This window comes from Triturus cristatus, chromosome 8 (genome assembly GCF_964204655.1).
Source record: "Triturus cristatus chromosome 8, aTriCri1.1, whole genome shotgun sequence".
Classification (NCBI taxonomy): domain Eukaryota; kingdom Metazoa; phylum Chordata; class Amphibia; order Caudata; family Salamandridae; genus Triturus; species Triturus cristatus.
The window spans coordinates 813,950,337-813,969,570 of NC_140591.1; the positions used below are offsets into that span (position 1 = coordinate 813,950,337).

A 19,234-nucleotide genomic window follows, 5' to 3' on the forward strand; every position below is an offset into this window, starting at 1 on the left:
GAGGGGTGGAGACAAAAAGTTTGGGGAAATACCACGCCAAGGATGTCAGGTATATTAGCTTGGATACCAAAAGAGCAATACAGACATACTGGAAAACCTCAGGCTGCATAGAATCCAACAAATTGTGCAACTCTGAGTGTCTCCAGAATAGAAATCAACATTAACAATTGCTTGAGATCAGAAAATGCCTGAACACTTATTTATAATATGCTATGTTGCTATACTTTCTCTATATACCTTATAAATGAAGCCCACACTACAAAGCACCTCCAGCTGGTCAATCATAACCTATGGGGGCTGTGCCCTCAGAGTTGGGACAACACTATGGCAAAGCACCAATAGAGAAGGACTACTGGACAACACTGCAGAAGAGTGCATTGGATTCTGTACACCAGAATTTGGCTGTAATTTGGCTGTACTGATGGCAGGCCTTGAGATTCCTGTGAGACTGCCATCCTGTTGGAAATAGCTGGCAATTCACAAACTTGTAGCACCATGAGCATACCATTTGAGGTCTCATGAGGGGGAGTATGGAAAAGGGAAGTAGAGACAGACCATTAGCCCCTCATGAGAGGATTCTAGCTTATATGCTTTCAAATGTGAAACTCCCTCGGTATCAGCTATAGCAGGCTCACTGAGCCATTTTGTAATTTAGTCGTCTAGGTACTCGATTGACAGCGATGTAGGTGGTCAAAAAGTATGTCTACCATGATGAAGACCGCATGTAGTCAATGCAAATGAATTTCTAAGAAACCGTTGATTTTTTTAAGCATGTCAAGTGGAAAAGGAAATTTAGGATATAAGCATTGCTGCTCAGCACAACTGAGGCACTGCCAGGAATTAGATATAATTGCAATATGCCGAGCAATTACTTTGGCAGTATCCAGCAGAATTCTAAATTCATCACTTTTGCTATCTTCTTTATGAACTGTACATACTTTACTTCATTCACCAGTTCAGTAAATGTGGGATTCCTTCATGCTTTGCCCTTTGGGGGCTCAAGAATTCAGACATTAATTGGAGAATTAAATAGTTTTTTTTAAGTAAAAAGCTATTTGGTGAAAAACTGTCACAGTTTCTGGACACATTAGCAAAGCTAAAACCAACAATGTGTTACACTGCAATGAGCAATTAATCCGAAAGTTTTTTACGAAAATCTGCATCAATATGAACTTTATGAAGGATCTCAGAAGTAATCTTTCTGGATAGTGAATTTCTAAAAAAAGGACAATTTCTAGTAGTCAGAGGAGTAAACTTTCGAATGTGTGAACTTTGAATTCATTTTTTTGCTTCATGATGTTATAATTCCCAAAACAGTGAAATACTGTGAATTACAAAATTTAATTTATACTTGAATGTGGAACATTCTTAATTTAATCCCTCCCAAAACATAAAGATTATTTTGCACCCCACATAAAACTGAATTCAGAGAAGGGAAACGAATTTAGGGGTGTAAGATAGTCCCATGAGGCATCTACAGTTCAGGGACTCTACCACCCTCAAGGGGCACGATCCAAGGCCTTTGCATATCTATGAGCTTTTACAGTTTGCGTAACAGTTTAGGGGCTCCTTGCTAAATTTCACACTTTTCTCAAATTTTTTAAACATTTTTTGGGATTTTTATTAAAGTTTGAACATGGTTCAGTGGCAGTCGGCATAGCTCGCCGGTAGGGGGGCGGGAGGGGGATTGCAGGGGGGGCAATGGGTGGTGTTACAGGGGTGTTGCGCGGGTGTGGCGCAGGGGAAATTAAAAAAAACATAAACTTACCTTTTGGCCCATGTCTCTGCTCCTGCTCTCCTGTCGCCAACTCCAGCAACAGGAAGCAGGCAGCCATGCTACCTTCCCTAACCCAATCACAACGCTGCAATGACAAGGCTTTCCATAAGTGGAAAGCCTTTTATGGTGTACATTTTATTGATTACTTTGCTGGTACAAAGCCCTGTAAATATTGGGCACTTTTTCCCTCTTAAACTCTATGAGATTTGCTGTGCTGAAATTTAAGGGAGGGTGTGAACTTTATTGCACCTTGTAATTACAGGGTGCAGTAAATTTGGCACCATCATAATTGGAGTCCCCGCAACAGTGGCATAACAAAACTTGAGGGGGGGCCCCTGCAAGGTACATAAGAGCCCCCCCATGCCATGAACCAATCTGGAGCTCTCAGCCCCCTCCGCCTGTGCATTCTGGATCTCCGGCCCCCTAAACAGTGCAGGGACTGCGGGGGCTATTGTTATGCCACTGCCCCATGCAAACAGGTATTCCACGAGAACACAATTTTAATTGATGCATGCCATCAGGCTCTAAATAAGCTACAAATATATTTGTAAATATGCGGACAGACCGAACTTTAATGTATTCCTGTCACCAAAAGCAATGATCCGCAGTACCCCCAGAAAAGTGCTGGTCACAAAAAAAAGATAGTAAAAAGAAATTAATGTCGAGGAATTTGTGATGAGGTTTTTGAAACTGAGATCAACCTTTATTTTACCTGGAAGATTTAAATTAAACTGGCTTTTTTGCTTTTCGAAGATTTTGAAGGAGTCATACAACATTATCTCAGACTTAAAATTGGCAAAGCAGCCTAATTTATATTTTGATCAAAAGTAAAAATCCCTTAATCACGGCCACTGACATATGCAAAATTCATTCATGAATCTTATGATATGACCAGATTTAAATTTACTGACACCCTCTCGAAAACATCTCTGACACCCTCTCGACAACATCTCAGTTGAAACAGAGAAGACATTCCTTGGAAAAATATCAGCACTTTCTTACATACGAAGTCAATTGCAAATATTTGACCACTGATTGAAGCTTATGCTGTACTACTCTTCAAAAGCATAGATTAAATCTGCAAGGCTCCAATTTGTTCATGGAAGTGTGGTACAAAAGTAGTTTATTTTTCAAAATTCTTCAACTAAGGCCTGATTACAAATGCCATAGACCGGGTCGCTGGGACTAGGGGTCGCTGGAGGTACTGCAGCACTCACAAATAACCATAAGGTTCAGCTATAGGATAGGATAGGATAATATTTGTAAAGCGCACTATACCCGGAGGTGTCAAGGCGCTAGGCAGACAAAAACAGAGGAAAGAGCACAACAGTAGATTAAGAGGGGAACAGACAGGTTTTCAGGAGCTTCTTGAAAGCAGGGAGAGAGCTAGCATTGGCGATGGCCAAGGGAAGAGTGTTCCAGAGTTTGGCGGTGTCGACAGAGAAGAAGCAGCCACTCCATCTGGATCTGCGGAATCTGGGTGACACCAGTTTGTTCTGTATGGATGATCTCAAGGTCCTCCCTGGAATATACCATTGAAACAAAGAGTTGAGTTGGGACGAGCATTTGCTATGCATGGCCTTGAATACTGTGCCTAAGACCTTAAATGAGATGTGCTCCTTAATGGGGAGCCAATGCAGGGTACAGATCCCTTCTCTAGCAGACTGAAATTTGGGAATTTAAAGAATCAGTCTTGCTGCTGCATTCTGTACCACCTGGAGCTTATTCAGAGATGCAGTGGAGATATTGAGGTAGAGGGCGTTGCAGTAATCAAGACGAGAGGTAATCAGTGAAATGATAGTTGGCCGATGTATAGGAAGAGCAATAAAGGTAGCTGAAGTGTGACTCTTCCAGCAGCATCAGCTGGTCTTTCACAGACTGCCAAACATTAGTTACCATCCTTTGATAACCGCTTTTACCCCAAAGATGTAGACATTTTCCAGTCTGTGAAGTTTGCAACCTGAACCTAGTGACAGGCTGTTGGAAACCGGGCAACCGGGTTAGCAGTCACCAGGTTCCCAGCACAGTGGTAGCTTGGCTCGAGCGGTTGGGGGTCATGTATTTATACAATCCCCCTCCCCAATATTTCTCTGGAACCCCATGGACTCTTAAAGAGACCTCATAGGCCGCTAGCCACTTGGCGATATCATCTCCCGCACTATAGCTAGCTACTATGTCTTTTGGCAAATAGGGTTTGGGTTCCCTGGTGATTTCTCTCTCTTCGCTGCCACCATTAGGAACAGTGTGTGCCCCGACCCGTAGGATCTGGAGATCTATCTCCCTGAGCCTCAACTCGTGAGCCATCCTCCGTTCCTCCTTTTCCTTCTCCAGCTTCGCCAACTCCCATGTGAGCTGTCTTTGCTCCCTCCGGTCAGTTAATACTGCTTCTGATAAGCCGCCACTAGAGACATTGCTGCCCTTCCTTGAAAGTGTTCTGGGCCCCTCTAATAGGTTCCCCACCTCAGGTTGGTACAAACCAGCCCCCTCGTGGTCAGGTTCTCCATCCCTATCCTCCTTCTCAACCTTACTTTCTCGTCGTGCCTCCCCCCAAGCCCTTAAGCTGGTCTGGAGCTCACCCTTCTTTGCACCTGGGGGACAAAACACCCCCTCTCGCTCACAAAACTCTCTGAGTTGGGCCACAGTGTAAGTTTCCACATCCTCCAACACAAACTCCATTTTGCCCACTCAGGATAGAAGACAGTTGCTTACAGAAGCTATGCAGGGGGGTACCTTTTGTAATACCTCCTCCCACCACCAGAAGTAAATTTGGAAAAAACAAAACTCAAAATCAGGAAGTCCGCTTGGAGAAAACTCCCGGTGTAGGCCTATGGACTACCCACAGTTATTGTCGAGTAGACGCAAGCACAGCTCTATCCCACCGCTGAACACCAATTTTATGTTGGAAACCGGGCAACCGGGTTAGCAGTCACCAGGTTCCCAGCACAGTGGTAGCTTGGCTCGAGCGGTTGAGGGTCAGGCACCGTGTTAAGCGTACGTCACACCCTCACAATAACCATGCGTTCATCCGTTCCAAAAACGACACTACACCGTAAAAATTATGGAAGTCAAGTTGAAAATATATATGTCTTTATCTTATTTTCTCTTAGTTGCAGGTTTCATAACATAAATACAATACAATAGGATTTTCCTTTAAAAAGAGCAGGTCAAATAAATAATATGACTTTAAGATTTCAATAAATAGGTGCAGGTCATAAATAAGCAAGGAATAAATATAGGTGCAATAAATACAGATGGCAAATAAATACAGTCAGACAATAAATACAGTGCAGGAATAAATTAGTGAAAGACAATAAATAAAGCACCCTCAATAAATAAGGAAAAGCAATCAATGACAGTATAGATCAGATCACTTTCATGAGGTATCTTGGTCTTACTTTGCCCATATACAGCTTGTGGTCATTTGGATGGCATGGGGGTGTCCCACCTAGATTGGTCAAGGCTGGGCCTAAGCTGAGGCAGAACCAGGGTAACCTAAAGATCTGGCCCTCCAAACTACACAGCCCCTCACAGATGTCACTGCACCAGTCTCAGTTCACCCCTGGCACTCCCAGGCTGGCTCTAACACCCCTCTAGCCCTTAGAATGGTCTTTTAGGGCTCCACGGGGCCTTAGACGCCCCCTCTACCACTTACTGCCCTTTTCACGATGGTCGGCTCCGCTCGGCGCCGTGTCGATGTCGTGAGGCGGCTTCGACTCGATGTCGCTGGGCGGTCTCGACTCGATGTCGCTGGGTGGCCTCGTCTCGACGTCGCTGGGCAGTCTCGACTCGATGTCGCCTTCCGGCGTCGCAGGGACACGGCCTCCCCGCTTCCGGGTGTCTCCGGAGTGCGATCTCCACTCCCGACCTCCGGCGCGCTTCACCTCAGTTTCCGGTGACTCCGGTGGGCGGACTTCACTCCCCCGTCGACGCCTCACCTCGACCTCGGGTGAATCTCCACTCGACCTCCGGCGCCTCTCCACGACCTCCGTCGGCGCCCTCACCTCGACCTCAGGTGAATCTCCACTCGACCTCCGGCGCCTCTCCACGACCTCCGTCGGCGCCCTCACTCGACCTCGGGTGAATCTCCAATCGACCTCCGGCGCCTCTCCACGACCTCCGTCGGCGCCCTCACCTCGACCTCGGGTGAATCTCCAATCGACCTCCGGCGCCTCTCCACGACCTCCGTCGGCGCCCTCACCTCGACCTCGGGTGAATCTCCAATCGACCTCCGGCGCCTCTCCACGACCTCCGTCGGCGCCCTCACTCGACCTCTGGCGGCTCCGAGTACGACGTCTGCTTTCTGTCAGCGCCGCTTCTCTACCTCAGGCCCCAGGTCTCCAGGCTTCTCGACGTCAGGACTCCAGGAGGACACCACTGAACAGGTCAGGAACTTGCTGTTCTTCCTCTTTAAGGCCTGTTTCAAAGGTTCAGTTTCTTAAGATGGTTCTTCTGGTCTTTGGTCCCACACAGGGCTTTAGGCTGGGCTTGGTCAGTAGGGACTAGCATCAAGGGTGGGTTTCTGGACCCCACTCCAAGCACTGGTTTCCACCCCTGCTGCCTTACTCCGACCTCCTTCTATCTCTGTCCTCTCTCTTCTCCAGTCAGTTGCCAACTGCCACTCTGAGATGGCCTCCCAACATTCTAAATTGCCTCCCACTGTCACAGGGTTCTAGAATGTTACAGAAGGTTCTAGAAACCTCCAGTGGGTTCTGGTGATGTCACAGGTGACAATGGGGGGCCACCATTTTGTGTCTCAGGCCCTCAGACAGAAGTTCCAGGGGTAGGGAAAATGGCTCCCTGACCCTGCATCAACACTAAAAAGTCTGGTGGTTCCCAAAAAGGAAAAATTATAACAGGGTTTGAGGCAGAAGGGGGACAAAATAAATAATAATGAGGAGGGACCACCCAAAGGGCTGACAGGTCTAACACAGGCTGCCTGTGGTACAGTAGTGAGTGGAAAAAGGTAGGAGGATATCAAAGATTTTATAACACACATAAAGAAACAAAAAATGTTTTGCCTGCTTTGCACAGTAAACTTTAAAGTAGTTTCAAATAGCCCAGGAGCAGGCAGAGGACACACAAGGCTCATTGACTTATGACGCTTGCTGGGAACAAAGTGGGTTCAAACAACCTAGAACATATTTCTTGCTTTATGTGATTCATAGTATCTGAACCAAGCATAATAAATACTTTCTTATGGTGGTATTTGATACATTTCCCCCTTTAGTAACAGTTACATTTTTCACACCCTAATCCTTTCACAATAGGCACTCCCAGTCGAAAAATGTTTCTAGCACCTTTGGCCTCAAAGAACAGGCCCTACTTTCACACTCTATAAATACTCATACCATGTTTGCAGTTTAGCAGGTGTGATCTTATTACAAGTCTTGTTCATTGCAATGGGGAATAACAAGTGGATTTGTATGCTTTCCACACCTTTATACGCATGTTCAGGTATTCACTGGACCCTTTCACCCTATATCAGCATGCCCTGAGGAAAACTCTGACAGGTTAGGAAAATCCAACCTATGCAAGGGTGCTGCAGTTTTATGAGGCACTTCCAACTGAGGCCTTACTCAACCAAATCAACTAATCGATTGAGGAAATTGTAAGAATAAACCCAGACTAAAGATATGATTTAAGTTGTAATGGCAAATCATTCACCTTGGACGTTTTTCCAACTTTGAGGACTATTTGAAACTTGGTGGAATGGTACAATTGTCCAGAAGAGTGGTTTTCAGATATTTTGGCATTTCCTCTGCACTAGGATAGTGCTGATAATACCAAAAGACCGCAGGATAAATATCAACCATATTGTATGGACCCACATGCTGTTGGCCTACACACAGCTGAGGATGAGGAATATATTGGCAGTAACCTCTTACCACAACTTAACACTTATTACACAAATATATTTTTATTGTTTACAATGTCGCTGCCATTTGCACCTGTCATTTAATTACAAACCTGATACCATGTTCTGACTTAACTACTTTGAGTCATGCCAACGTGTCGTTTTTACCAGAAGATGCAGCAGTTTCTCGTCAAGTAATTTCTGCGAAAAGTGCTTCATGGTTTATTTTCTTTTATGCAAATTTTAAACCTTGAGTCATTAAGTGCAATGTGATGTGAATCAATGAAGACAGTGTTTGTATTTTATTTTGTCAAACTTCTATGGCCTATGTGCGAAATAGAGTATTTATAAAGATAGATAAATATAGTAATAATGTCTCATGGATATGGATATAGAACTGCAACCCTTGGCCATTACTGCCATATTTGCCAGCCAGTTTGTACACCCCGTGTAGCTGAATGGCCATCCTCGCTGTGTAAATACATCCCCTCTAACGAGTAAACACCATTTTTGAAGACAGATTTGAGTGAAGTGACTGTTTCTAAATTCCTCCATCTTTGTGGAAAGATTATGATGTTTGGCATTGTAGTCAGCTATGCTCATTATTACAATGGTATTGAAGTCTATTGCTTGACTCCTGTTTCTCATTATGTTATTCTACCCTTCTTTTCTTAGCTTTCTACTGTGCTGCAATCCAATGAATTAGTTGACATGTATAATGTTTTGGTGTTTATTACATCGTTTGTGTTTTTTTGTACGGTTTAGTTGCAGTATGCAAAAGAATCATTGAAAACTTCAAGCAGTTAAGCCCTTATTTGTTTACTAGAAATACTGGTAAGGAAATCTCAAGGCCTGACACCTGATTACATTTGCAGAGTTACATATGTAATGCTTTCTCTTGCTGACATGGGGGCTTATTTACAAGCCCATTGTGCCACCGGTGGGTTACTTTTATTGATGCACCAGCAGTGCAATGGGCTTCCCCATTTTTACAATGCCATGTAAAGTCACCCTGCTTGACTTTTCATGGCCTTGTAAATATGTTTCCCTTTCAATCATATCTCTGCGTTAAAGGGGCGTGCCATGGGTGTTGCTGTGTGTGTTTCCACGCAACATCCATGGAACTTGAGGCATTCCCAGATTTACTCATAAACATATGGATCCACCCGTAGGTTGAGTATATTATGAAAATTCCTCAAGAAGACGAAATGTATCCCACGGCCGTGGAGAATACAAATCAGTTGTTTAAATACCCCTCACACACCAAAAGGGCCCTTGGTGTCATGCTTCATCATAGGGGTCTTCCCGCCCCTCTACGGGACGGGGCGTGCTGCGACCTACGTCTACGCGGGAGCACTGTTATAAGTGAAACCACTATGTGTGATGCAAAGGTGTGAGAGGAAGGGTCAGGAGTGAGTGGAAAAGTGAGTTAAAAAATACCTGGCTCTTCTGGTTGAATGAACTTTATTAAACCGTATGAGCTGGTATTAGTAAAATAGTGGGGGGAGGAGGAAAGTATGCCTCAATGAGCTAGACCTCCTGATGGTGCCGACATGTTTCGAAGCTTCCCCAAGCTTCTTCTTCAGGACCTTAAGGATCCCTTCCTAAGACTCACAGTGATGTATTTACAATGAAAAAATAACGTATTGTGTCCCAAATAAATAGAATAATGTGGGAAGAAAATAACTTCCAATGGTTAGTAATGCCTAAATAGGTCTTATATGGTCCATTTACCTAAAAGAAAAAAACATGCGTCACGTAGATCGAAGATCAATCCATCAATTTGTGATTTAGTGAACTGAAAAGGAAGTGAAACAATATTCTCTTCTTAACGCTATCCATAACGTTGTCACGTGATCTGTGATGAAGCAACTGTGTAATACATAGACACTGACTGAAAGACACACATATAACAAAAAACACACACTCTATTATTACAGGAACAAAGTTCCTGGGTTCTAACACTAACCAGTAATAAAGAAAATCATGCCAGAATGAACACGCTGGAATGAAAGACCTACATACTTGCTGTAAATGAGAAAATTACTTCATGAGCTCAGGACCAGGTGGGGGGAATGCCAACTTGGCTATCTAGATGGTAAATTAAGGAAGAACAAGAAAAAAGTCCCATCGGTAATGGAAAGGGCCACGGAACTGGTCCGAAGAAAGGAACTCCCTGCATTTGTCGGCTATGCCGTACTTACGAATCCCTGGGAAATTGTCCCGCCAAAATAACCACCCCGGTCGGCTCCGTAGATGATACTGAGCTAGAGGGTAAGGTTCATTAAATAGTCCCTTCAATTAAGGTAAATTGGCGCGCGAATATGCTGACTGCACCATTGCGCGTTGGCCCGCTCACTCTGTGTATCCCGACCCGGAACCGGAAGTCATCCGGTCCGGTCAGAAAACAGCGCAAAAGGACTAAACAGCAGCTGTCACTGTTAGCTATAACCCGGAACCGGAAATATATCGGCCGGGTTTCCAAATGAAAAAACAGGAGATACAATACGATAGTAAACATAGTAGACATACAAAGGGGATCTAATAAAATACTAAGACCGAAATTTAGTAAAATGCATGAAGATGGTTTCTAAGATTGGTCATGCCAAGTTCAAAAAAGTCTCGGGGGTATTACACAGGAAGGATAATATACATTTCCACAATGATAATAGCCCCCATTGATCAAGATACAGTCATCGGGTGGGCATACAGTATCAAATGTAGATAAGGCGACATGAGATCTTCTATCGTTTCACGGGAAGTACCACTAGACTGACTATGTGTAATAGAGTGTTACAGTCACCGATGTACTAACCAAGCGTAGGGGAACTGTCATATCTGGAATTAAAGGTAGTACAGGTACATCACGGGCATAACGCTCCTGGGCACATGCTGAAGGGTTTATCTCATTGTCATAGACAACTTAGTCTACATATCATAGATGGAATTGGTTCCAAGGTATTTCGTCGTTTAATCCATTGATGTGGGTCCCCAGACGGAAGACCCAACGTTGTTCTTTCTCAAGCAGACCATGTTCACCACCTAGTTGTTCAATCACTGTCCACTTCAAATCGTCTACGCCATGACCACTGGATATATAGTGGTTGGACATTTTGGTAGTACTTCTACCACATCGGACATTGCTTCGGTGTTCACCCACTCGTATTTTGATGGGTCTGGTGGTCATCCCCACGTATTCAAGACCGCATGGACAAGTGATCAGGTAGACCACGTTCTTGCTGTTGCAATTCGTGAAGCTTCTCTGGTCCCACCCCTCACCATTGCGGAATTGGATATGTTTGCTTTTTCTCATAAGATGACATGTACTGCAATTACCACATGGGTAATGTCCTTGTACAGGTGGTAACATACCCTCCATAGCAGGACGAGCTGTGTTCTTTGGTCTTGTATGGACAAGCATGTCTCTCAGGTTCTTGCCCCTCTTGTGTGCAAACATCGGTTTGGTGATGTTCAGATGGCAGCTGTTGAGGATTCGCCAGTGTTTGTTTACTATTTTTGAGACCTGGTTTGAGTGCGTATTGTAAGTGGTTACACAGATAGGTCTATCTTCAACTGTGGTAACCACTTTGTCTTCTAAGAGCGCTTCTCTATTGTTGTTCTTGGCCCTTTTGCAGGCCTTGTCAATGATTCTTCCAGGATAGTTGCGTTTGATCAATTTTTGGCGTAGTTCAGATGCTTGTCTCTTGAACTCATTGGTATCAGTACAATTTCTCCGTAAACGGAGGAATTGTCCGTACGGTAGATTCTCTCTCAAATGGCGGGGGTGGAAACTATCGAAAAGTAGTAGGCAGTTTTTGGCTGTTTCTTTAAAGTGTGTAGTGGTTTTTAATTTGCCCTCCTCTGGGTAGATATTAAGGTCAAGGAAAACCAAGTTGTTGACTGAAACTGTATGGGTGAATTTAAGAAAGGCATTCTGTTGATTTAACCATAGCATGAATGCCTCCGTTGAGTCTGCATCACCTTCCCAAATGACCAGAACATCGTCTATATACCTTTTCCAGGTCTTGATGTGCATCAGGAAAGGGTTGGTGTTGTTCAGAATCCTGGTGGCCTCTAGATGGTGTACATAGAGGCCCGCCAGACTGGGAGCAAATGTACTCCCCATGCTGGTCCCGTGTCTTTGTTCATATATGTCATCAGCATACATGAAGAAGTTCCTGGTGAGTGCCAGAGAGACGCATTCCATCACCAAGTTGCGTGGTGTGTGATATTCCCAAGCCGCAGAAAATAGTACTTCCTCGATAATGAGCAATGTTTCCTCATGTGGGAGACTAGTATACAGGCTCTCCACATCGAGGCCCATGAGGAGATTTTTGGTAGGGTCAAAATCAATATCCTGTAGTATTTGTAGGACATTTTTAGTATCTCGCAAGTAGGTGCTGGTTGCCTGAACCAACGGGCGGAGGAAGGCATCCGCAAATCTGGAAAGAGGTTCCAGAATGGAATTAACCCCAGACACAATAGGTCTACCTGGGGGGGACCTGAGATTCTTGTGGATTTTTGGTATAGTGTAGAAATATGGTACTCTGGGATTTGTGTTGATCAGAAAATCAGCCTCTTTCTTTGAAATCCAGTCATTGGCAAGGGCTTCCTCAACCATGGTGGCAATTTGGATTCTGATAGATTCCGTAGGGTCTTCTTGGAGGACTCCATAATTTCTACGATCACCAAGGAGTTTCTTACATTCCTGGTCATATTTGTCAGTAGTTTGTAACACAATTGCTCCCCCTTTATCAGCCGGTTTGATTATGATTTCCCGGTTTGTATATAGTTCGCGTATTGCCTCCCTTTCCAACCTTGATGTATTTTGAAAAGTGTTGTCATCCCCTGTCGAGATGTCTTGTATTTCTCTCATCACAGCTTTCTCAAAATCTAGGATTTCTACAGGAAGTGTAGAGTCAGGGGGTATAAAGGTGGATTTGTTGCGAAGTCCTGTATCTTTTCTACTTCCTTCAGTGGTAGGTTGGTCTTTGAAAAATATTTTCAATTTCAGTTTACGAATGAATTCATTGATTTCTGTAAGAATCCTGAATTTATCAAACCGATTGGTAGGTACAAAGCCTAGTCCCCTTTCAAGGACCTTGCTCTGTATAGGTGTCAGGGTCAAGTCAGTAAGATTGACCACTAAATTTACTTCCTGCTTGTTGACGGTTGGGGGGGCATATTGTTGGTCATGCTCCTTGTTGCTACTCTGGGGGTCTCGGTCTCTGGTGTAGACCAGTGGACGTTGTATCCACCCCTGTTCCGACCTCTCCTTGATCCCTGGCGCGTCCCTAAAAAAGGTTGCGGGGTTTGGTAGTTGTATTCATATTCTTGTGGAGGTGGGATCCACTGTGGAAAAGGTCCTCCCATCATGGGTGGACCATACGCAAATGGAGGATAAGGGGGAGGTCCTTGATAGCTATTCCACCTACCACCCCTCGGGTAGAAAGGACGTTGATTGTAATTACCTCTCCCTCTATTGTACCGTTTGCCGCTGCCTCTGCTGGAATTAGAGTTGTCCGAGCCAGTATCGGATGAGTCTCCATCATAATTCTGATCTTGGTTCCTAGGAATGTAGTCGTCTCTAGTATAAGGATATACTCGTTCATGGCTGAATCGTGCCGTGTCCTTTTTGAGTTTGTTGTACTTGTTTTGTTTTAATGTCATTTCGAACTCAGTTATTTCTTGGTTGAGTTCTTCCAGGCGTTTTTTGAGGACACTGGGGGATATGTACGCTTTCAGACGTACTTCAAGATTCTGAATTTCGATCTTCAATTCTTGAGTTAGTCTGGTGGCTGTTTTTATAATTAGGACCAACCAGTCACGAGTACAATGCCATGATATTAATGACCAATGGCGTTTGAATGTCTTGTCTTGTTGGAAAATGTAGGGTTCATTACGGACTATTAGGCCCTGGGGAGCCGCATTAGCCCGAAGGTACTCGGTCATCAGTAACCCATGCAAAGCGGTTCTGATCTGGTTTCTCCTCAGATTTGCTAGTTCATCCCAATCAGCATTACTAGGACCCGGATCTGTATTACTCAAACCTTCAAAAGGATTGATTGCAGCTAGAATCCTTTCCACTTCGTCCTCGGCGAAGGTTAAACCCATATTGTCTGCCATGTTGATACTATGTGAAATGTGTTGATAAGAGAGAGTGTGTGTCTGGTTTGAAAAAATGTGTGTACAAAAAACGGTGATGCAAAGTGTAGAGCAACAACTATTTGATTAACAGAGGTAGATAGCCTCTGGTATAGGGTATAGTCGTACTGTCAATTGTAGTACTGACACCAGAAATACTGGAAATAGAAGCGAGAAAAAACTCCCACAGCTGTACGCTGTCTACAATATAAACATAAACAAAATAGGGAGTGGAGAGGTACCACTCATCCGAGTGGTGGAGGTGGATACTTCCTCCCGGTCAAATGTTCATAAACATATGGATCCACCCGTAGGTTGAGTATATTATGAAAATTCCTCAAGAAGACGAAATGTATCCCACGGCCGTGGAGAATACAAATCAGTTGTTTAAATACCCCTCACACACCAAAAGGGCCCTTGGTGTCATGCTTCATCATAGGGGTCTTCCCGCCCCTCTACGGGACGGGGCGTGCTGCGACCTACGTCTACGCGGGAGCACTGTTATAAGTGAAACCACTATGTGTGATGCAAAGGTGTGAGAGGAAGGGTCAGGAGTGAGTGGAAAAGTGAGTTAAAAAATACCTGGCTCTTCTGGTTGAATGAACTTTATTAAACCGTATGAGCTGGTATTAGTAAAATAGTGGGGGGAGGAGGAAAGTATGCCTCAATGAGCTAGACCTCCTGATGGTGCCGACATGTTTCGAAGCTTCCCCAAGCTTCTTCTTCAGGACCTTAAGGATCCCTTCCTAAGACTCACAGTGATGTATTTACAATGAAAAAATAACGTATTGTGTCCCAAATAAATAGAATAATGTGGGAAGAAAATAACTTCCAATGGTTAGTAATGCCTAAATAGGTCTTATATGGTCCATTTACCTAAAAGAAAAAAACATGCGTCACGTAGATCGAAGATCAATCCATCAATTTGTGATTTAGTGAACTGAAAAGGAAGTGAAACAATATTCTCTTCTTAACGCTATCCATAACGTTGTCACGTGATCTGTGATGAAGCAACTGTGTAATACATAGACACTGACTGAAAGACACACATATAACAAAAAACACACACTCTATTATTACAGGAACAAAGTTCCTGGGTTCTAACACTAACCAGTAATAAAGAAAATCACGCCAGAATGAACACGCTGGAATGAAAGACCTACATACTTGCTGTAAATGAGAAAATTACTTCATGAGCTCAGGACCAGGTGGGGGGGAATGCCAACTTGGCTATCTAGATGGTAAATTAAGGAAGAACAAGAAAAAAGTCCCATCGGTAATGGAAAGGGCCACGGAACTGGTCCGAAGAAAGGAACTCCCTGCATTTGTCGGCTATGCCGTACTTACAAATCCCTGGGAAATTGTCCCGCCAAAATAACCACCCCGGTCGGCTCCGTAGATGATACTGAGCTAGAGGGTAAGGTTCATTAAATAGTCCCTTCAATTAAGGTAAATTGGCGCGCGAATATGCTGACTGCACCATTGCGCGTTGGCCCGCTCACTCTGTGTATCCCGACCCGGAACCGGAAGTCATCCGGTCCGGTCAGAAAACAGCGCAAAAGGACTAAACAGCAGCTGTCACTGTTAGCTATAACCCGGAACCGGAAATATATCGGCCGGGTTTCCAAATGAAAAAACAGGAGATACAATACGATAGTAAACATAGTAGACATACAAAGGGGATCTAATAAAATACTAAGACCGAAATTTAGTAAAATGCATGAGGATGGTTTCTAAGATTGGTCATGCCAAGTTCAAAAAAGTCTCGGGGGTATTACACAGGAAGGATAATATAAATTTCCACAATGATAATAGCCCCCATTGATCAAGATACAGTCATCGGGTGGGCATACAGTATCAAATGTAGATAAGGCGACATGAGATCTTCTATCGTTTCACGGGAAGTACCACTAGACTGACTATGTGTAATAGAGTGTTACAGTCACCGATGTACTAACCAAGCGTAGGGGAACTGTCATATCTGGAATTAAAGGTAGTACAGGTACATCACGGGCATAACGCTCCAGATTTACAACATTTTGTAAACACAGGCATGCAGCACAATACTTCGCCAGGGGAGGTGTAACGAGGCACAATGAGAAGAAATACTTTTATTTCTTCTCGATTTTTCCGCTTTCTATGTGTGCACGCATAGAAAGAGGAAAATGCCATCAATTATTGTTTTTGTGCAGGAAGGCGTCCCTCAGTGCAGGCACCATTACAAAATGACTCAAGGGTGTCTGCGCTGGGGCATGGCAACTGTTTTTGTACCGGTGAAGGAGAGAAGGACAGGAACGCACCATATCTTGTAGATATGGCGCATTCCTGCCCTTAGATTTTGACGCACGTCAGTGCAGCAGGAAGGCTTGCTGCACTGCCGTGCATCAAGATATTGTAAATGAGGCCCTCAGTATTTTGGAGGGGTGAAACAGACTTTTGTGTTCGCCCCGTTATCAAGGTACTGCATTTTGGTGTCAGGAAAATGTAAACTGAAGTTTGTAGTCAGTCATTTAAATTGTGGGGAAACCACCTTATATCTAATTGATATCTCACCAGAACAATTGTGAATTTATTGTAAGATTTGAGAAACTTAACCAAGACTTGTCAACAGGTGTCAATGTCTACAAACTAAAGGTTAGATTTAACTAAAGTTTTTGTCGGTGTTTCTGTGGCGCAACAAGACACAAAACTTTGAGTCTATTTACTATGCATTATAATGCCATAAGAATTGCATTGTGCTGCTTGAATACTAGTAAATCTATCCTAAGTTATGCTGGATGAAGTACCTTTAACCAAAAATACTTCCTTGCTCCCTAATATGGTAAATCTCACTCCATTGTTAATACGTCAAACTAGGCAATGAGCTTTGTGGGTGGGAGACTCATCTGAACATGACTACAGCCATACTCAACCTTATAGTGCAAGTTTGAGATGAAAGATAATATGTCATTTATGGAAAGAGAGGAAGCAAAAATAGATTGTCCCATGATGGGGCAAATTATCAAGAAAGGGAAGTAGGAGCTTCTGAACCTTTAAACCTCCTTTATCTCAAGTTCTAAAAAAGCTGAACTGTTTGAAGAATTTGACTTAGTGTATAAGGGACAAACAAAGTGTCAACAAAGAGAAAGATGTAGAGCTCATGAGATCGAACGTAAAATCAACTAACACAAAAGGGAGCTTGAATACACGCTGTTACTTACCTTCTGGTCAATGTATTTGTTTTCCTCAATCCCGGATCTTTTGGAGTGGTCGCAAGAAGAGGAAGAGGCCGACGGAAGTCTGCGAAGTAAGCAACTGGTGTCCTGTTGCTGACGGTCGATAAATTGCTTCATAAAACTTTCCCTTGAATAAGAAAAGGAAGGTAGAAACAAGTTATTCAGGGAAACATGCCCCTCTTTCATAGTGGACAGGGTAGATGTTTTACCCCGAGATTAAGAGGGAGCTCACAACTGGCTGCTAAAGGAACAATGTTGTGATTAAACATTAAAACAATTTTAGGGATGCTTTACAATGACTACAGTAAAATGATGTGATCATATTGCATTTGCATACTGCCTCATTATGAGATGCAAGAAATTAAGGTGTGAGGATTCTGGGTCTGAAGATATAGATTCAAGTTGGTATCTGCACACCACATTCTAGACATCATGAGACATATTGGATCAGCATGAGATTTTCGAATCAGGGCCACTGACCCAAACATTTTGTACCTGCCTCGAGAGCGTGGAAACTGACCACAGAGTTGTCTCTGGTTTACCTACAAAAATAAGGCCTGGTATTTTACTACTCAGTAATTTTGGGTGTGGGACCATCAGGCCACTAAGAATTGGCTAAGGATATGCCCCCTGGGGATACCACTTCAGTTTCATTATAATGAGAACTTGAATATTACTGATATCATGTGGCACACTAAGCCCTAGGTTTGGGTAGGCTCACACCTGCTCCGCACCAGGGTACCCTCCCAGGTGATTGTAAGCTCTACAAATCTACATAACATAGCATCCCATTATTATGAACACTTTTGTTTATTGGCATTTCATAGATTGCAACAATACAATATTAACACTGAATCAGTTTCCTGGGTTTACAATTATTAGTCCACGCTGTGCAAGCAGGAGCAAACAAACACCCACAAGGGATGGGGTTATGGTCGCTCTTTCAGGAGTACTAGATGCCATAAGATAATAATAATACACATTCAAATTATAAACTATAACCATGCCCAAGCATGTCTAAGGCTTATCGCAGAATGTAAGAACAACATCAATTGCAGAGAAGCAGGGGTGGGTCATAGGGGGCCTGAGAAGGGCAATCCATTTGTCTATGGCAGCTCCAGGACCTGCACTCCATGAATCCTGCCAGGGTTCAACTCAATTTTGCATGTAAGAACAACATCAATTGGAGAGAAATAGGAAAGGGGGTGTGAAGGGGGCCAGGGAAGGGCAACCCACTCTGCCTACAGCAACCTATTGGGGTTGGCTCAATTTTACTGCCAGGACTCTTCTCCACAGTCTATCCCTCCTCAGAGTCAAATGCAGTGCCAGCCACAGGGCATTCCCATGTATCAACCATTTCCCTCTTGAGCAGTTCAATAGTTCTCTGACGAACACCCCTTGCTTCCTCCCTTTGAAGCGCCCTTTCCTCAGCCCATGCTTGGCATGTGACATCAGACACCAATGTTTCTACATTAGGTCCATCACTTCTCCGAAGGGAAGTAAGACATTTATCTGGAAGTAGCCCCCCAGGGTCATCGACCCCGCCTCTGTCCATTTGCCTTGCACTAAAGAAAGTAAATGGGTCGCCATGAGGTAGGCCCTACAACGGGAGTTCAGGGCATAAGGGGACACCAGATCAGTACGTCGCAGCCTACGTTGCCAGCAGGTCAGCACAGTAGACAAAAGGATACCCGGGTGGGGAATCTGGAGTGCCGCACGCAACAGCTTTGCCAGCAGGAGTCCCTGATTGGGTTTACTGACCAAGTTCCGATAAGCCCACCCCGTCAAGCCATTTCATGATCCACTGAAGCTGATATACAAGAAAGTACAATTCAATGTCTGGTACTCCCAGGCCATACATACCATAACATAACATAAAATATAACAACATAACATGACCTCATTCTGAGTTTTCCAATTGGGAATGAAGCATGACCGCAGAATCCCGGTTTTTCATAATGATTTCCGCATGTGTTGCCTTTTGGTGAGAACTTTTCCACCATTCACGGAGCAGCAGGGTTTTCTGGTAAAATACAAATAGTGAAAAGAACGAAATGTGTGGATTTTCCCACGTAATTCCAAATCGGGAAGAAATGCCCTTTTCTACCAAAATCTGAAATACAACATGACTCAGAATTAGCCCCTAAGAACATTGAGTAATCCACTCTCATATTTAACCCAATTGTAAAGTAAATAGCATGCCTTACTGTGATGATATGCAAAAAACACACCCCCTTTTGTACC

At 43.8% G+C, this 19,234-nt stretch overlaps 1 protein-coding gene across 1 annotated transcript in view; it reads right to left on the reverse strand.

Annotated features, from left to right (window-relative positions):
• The window catches only part of NALCN (sodium leak channel, non-selective), a 2,843,734-nt gene that overhangs the window by 410,223 nt on the left and 2,414,277 nt on the right, over positions 1–19,234 (reverse strand). The window contains exon 19 of the mRNA XM_085622267.1: positions 16,976–17,117. Within this exon, the coding sequence (XP_085478393.1) occupies positions 16,976–17,117 (142 nt within the window). The remainder of the gene's footprint in view (positions 1–16,975; positions 17,118–19,234) is intronic.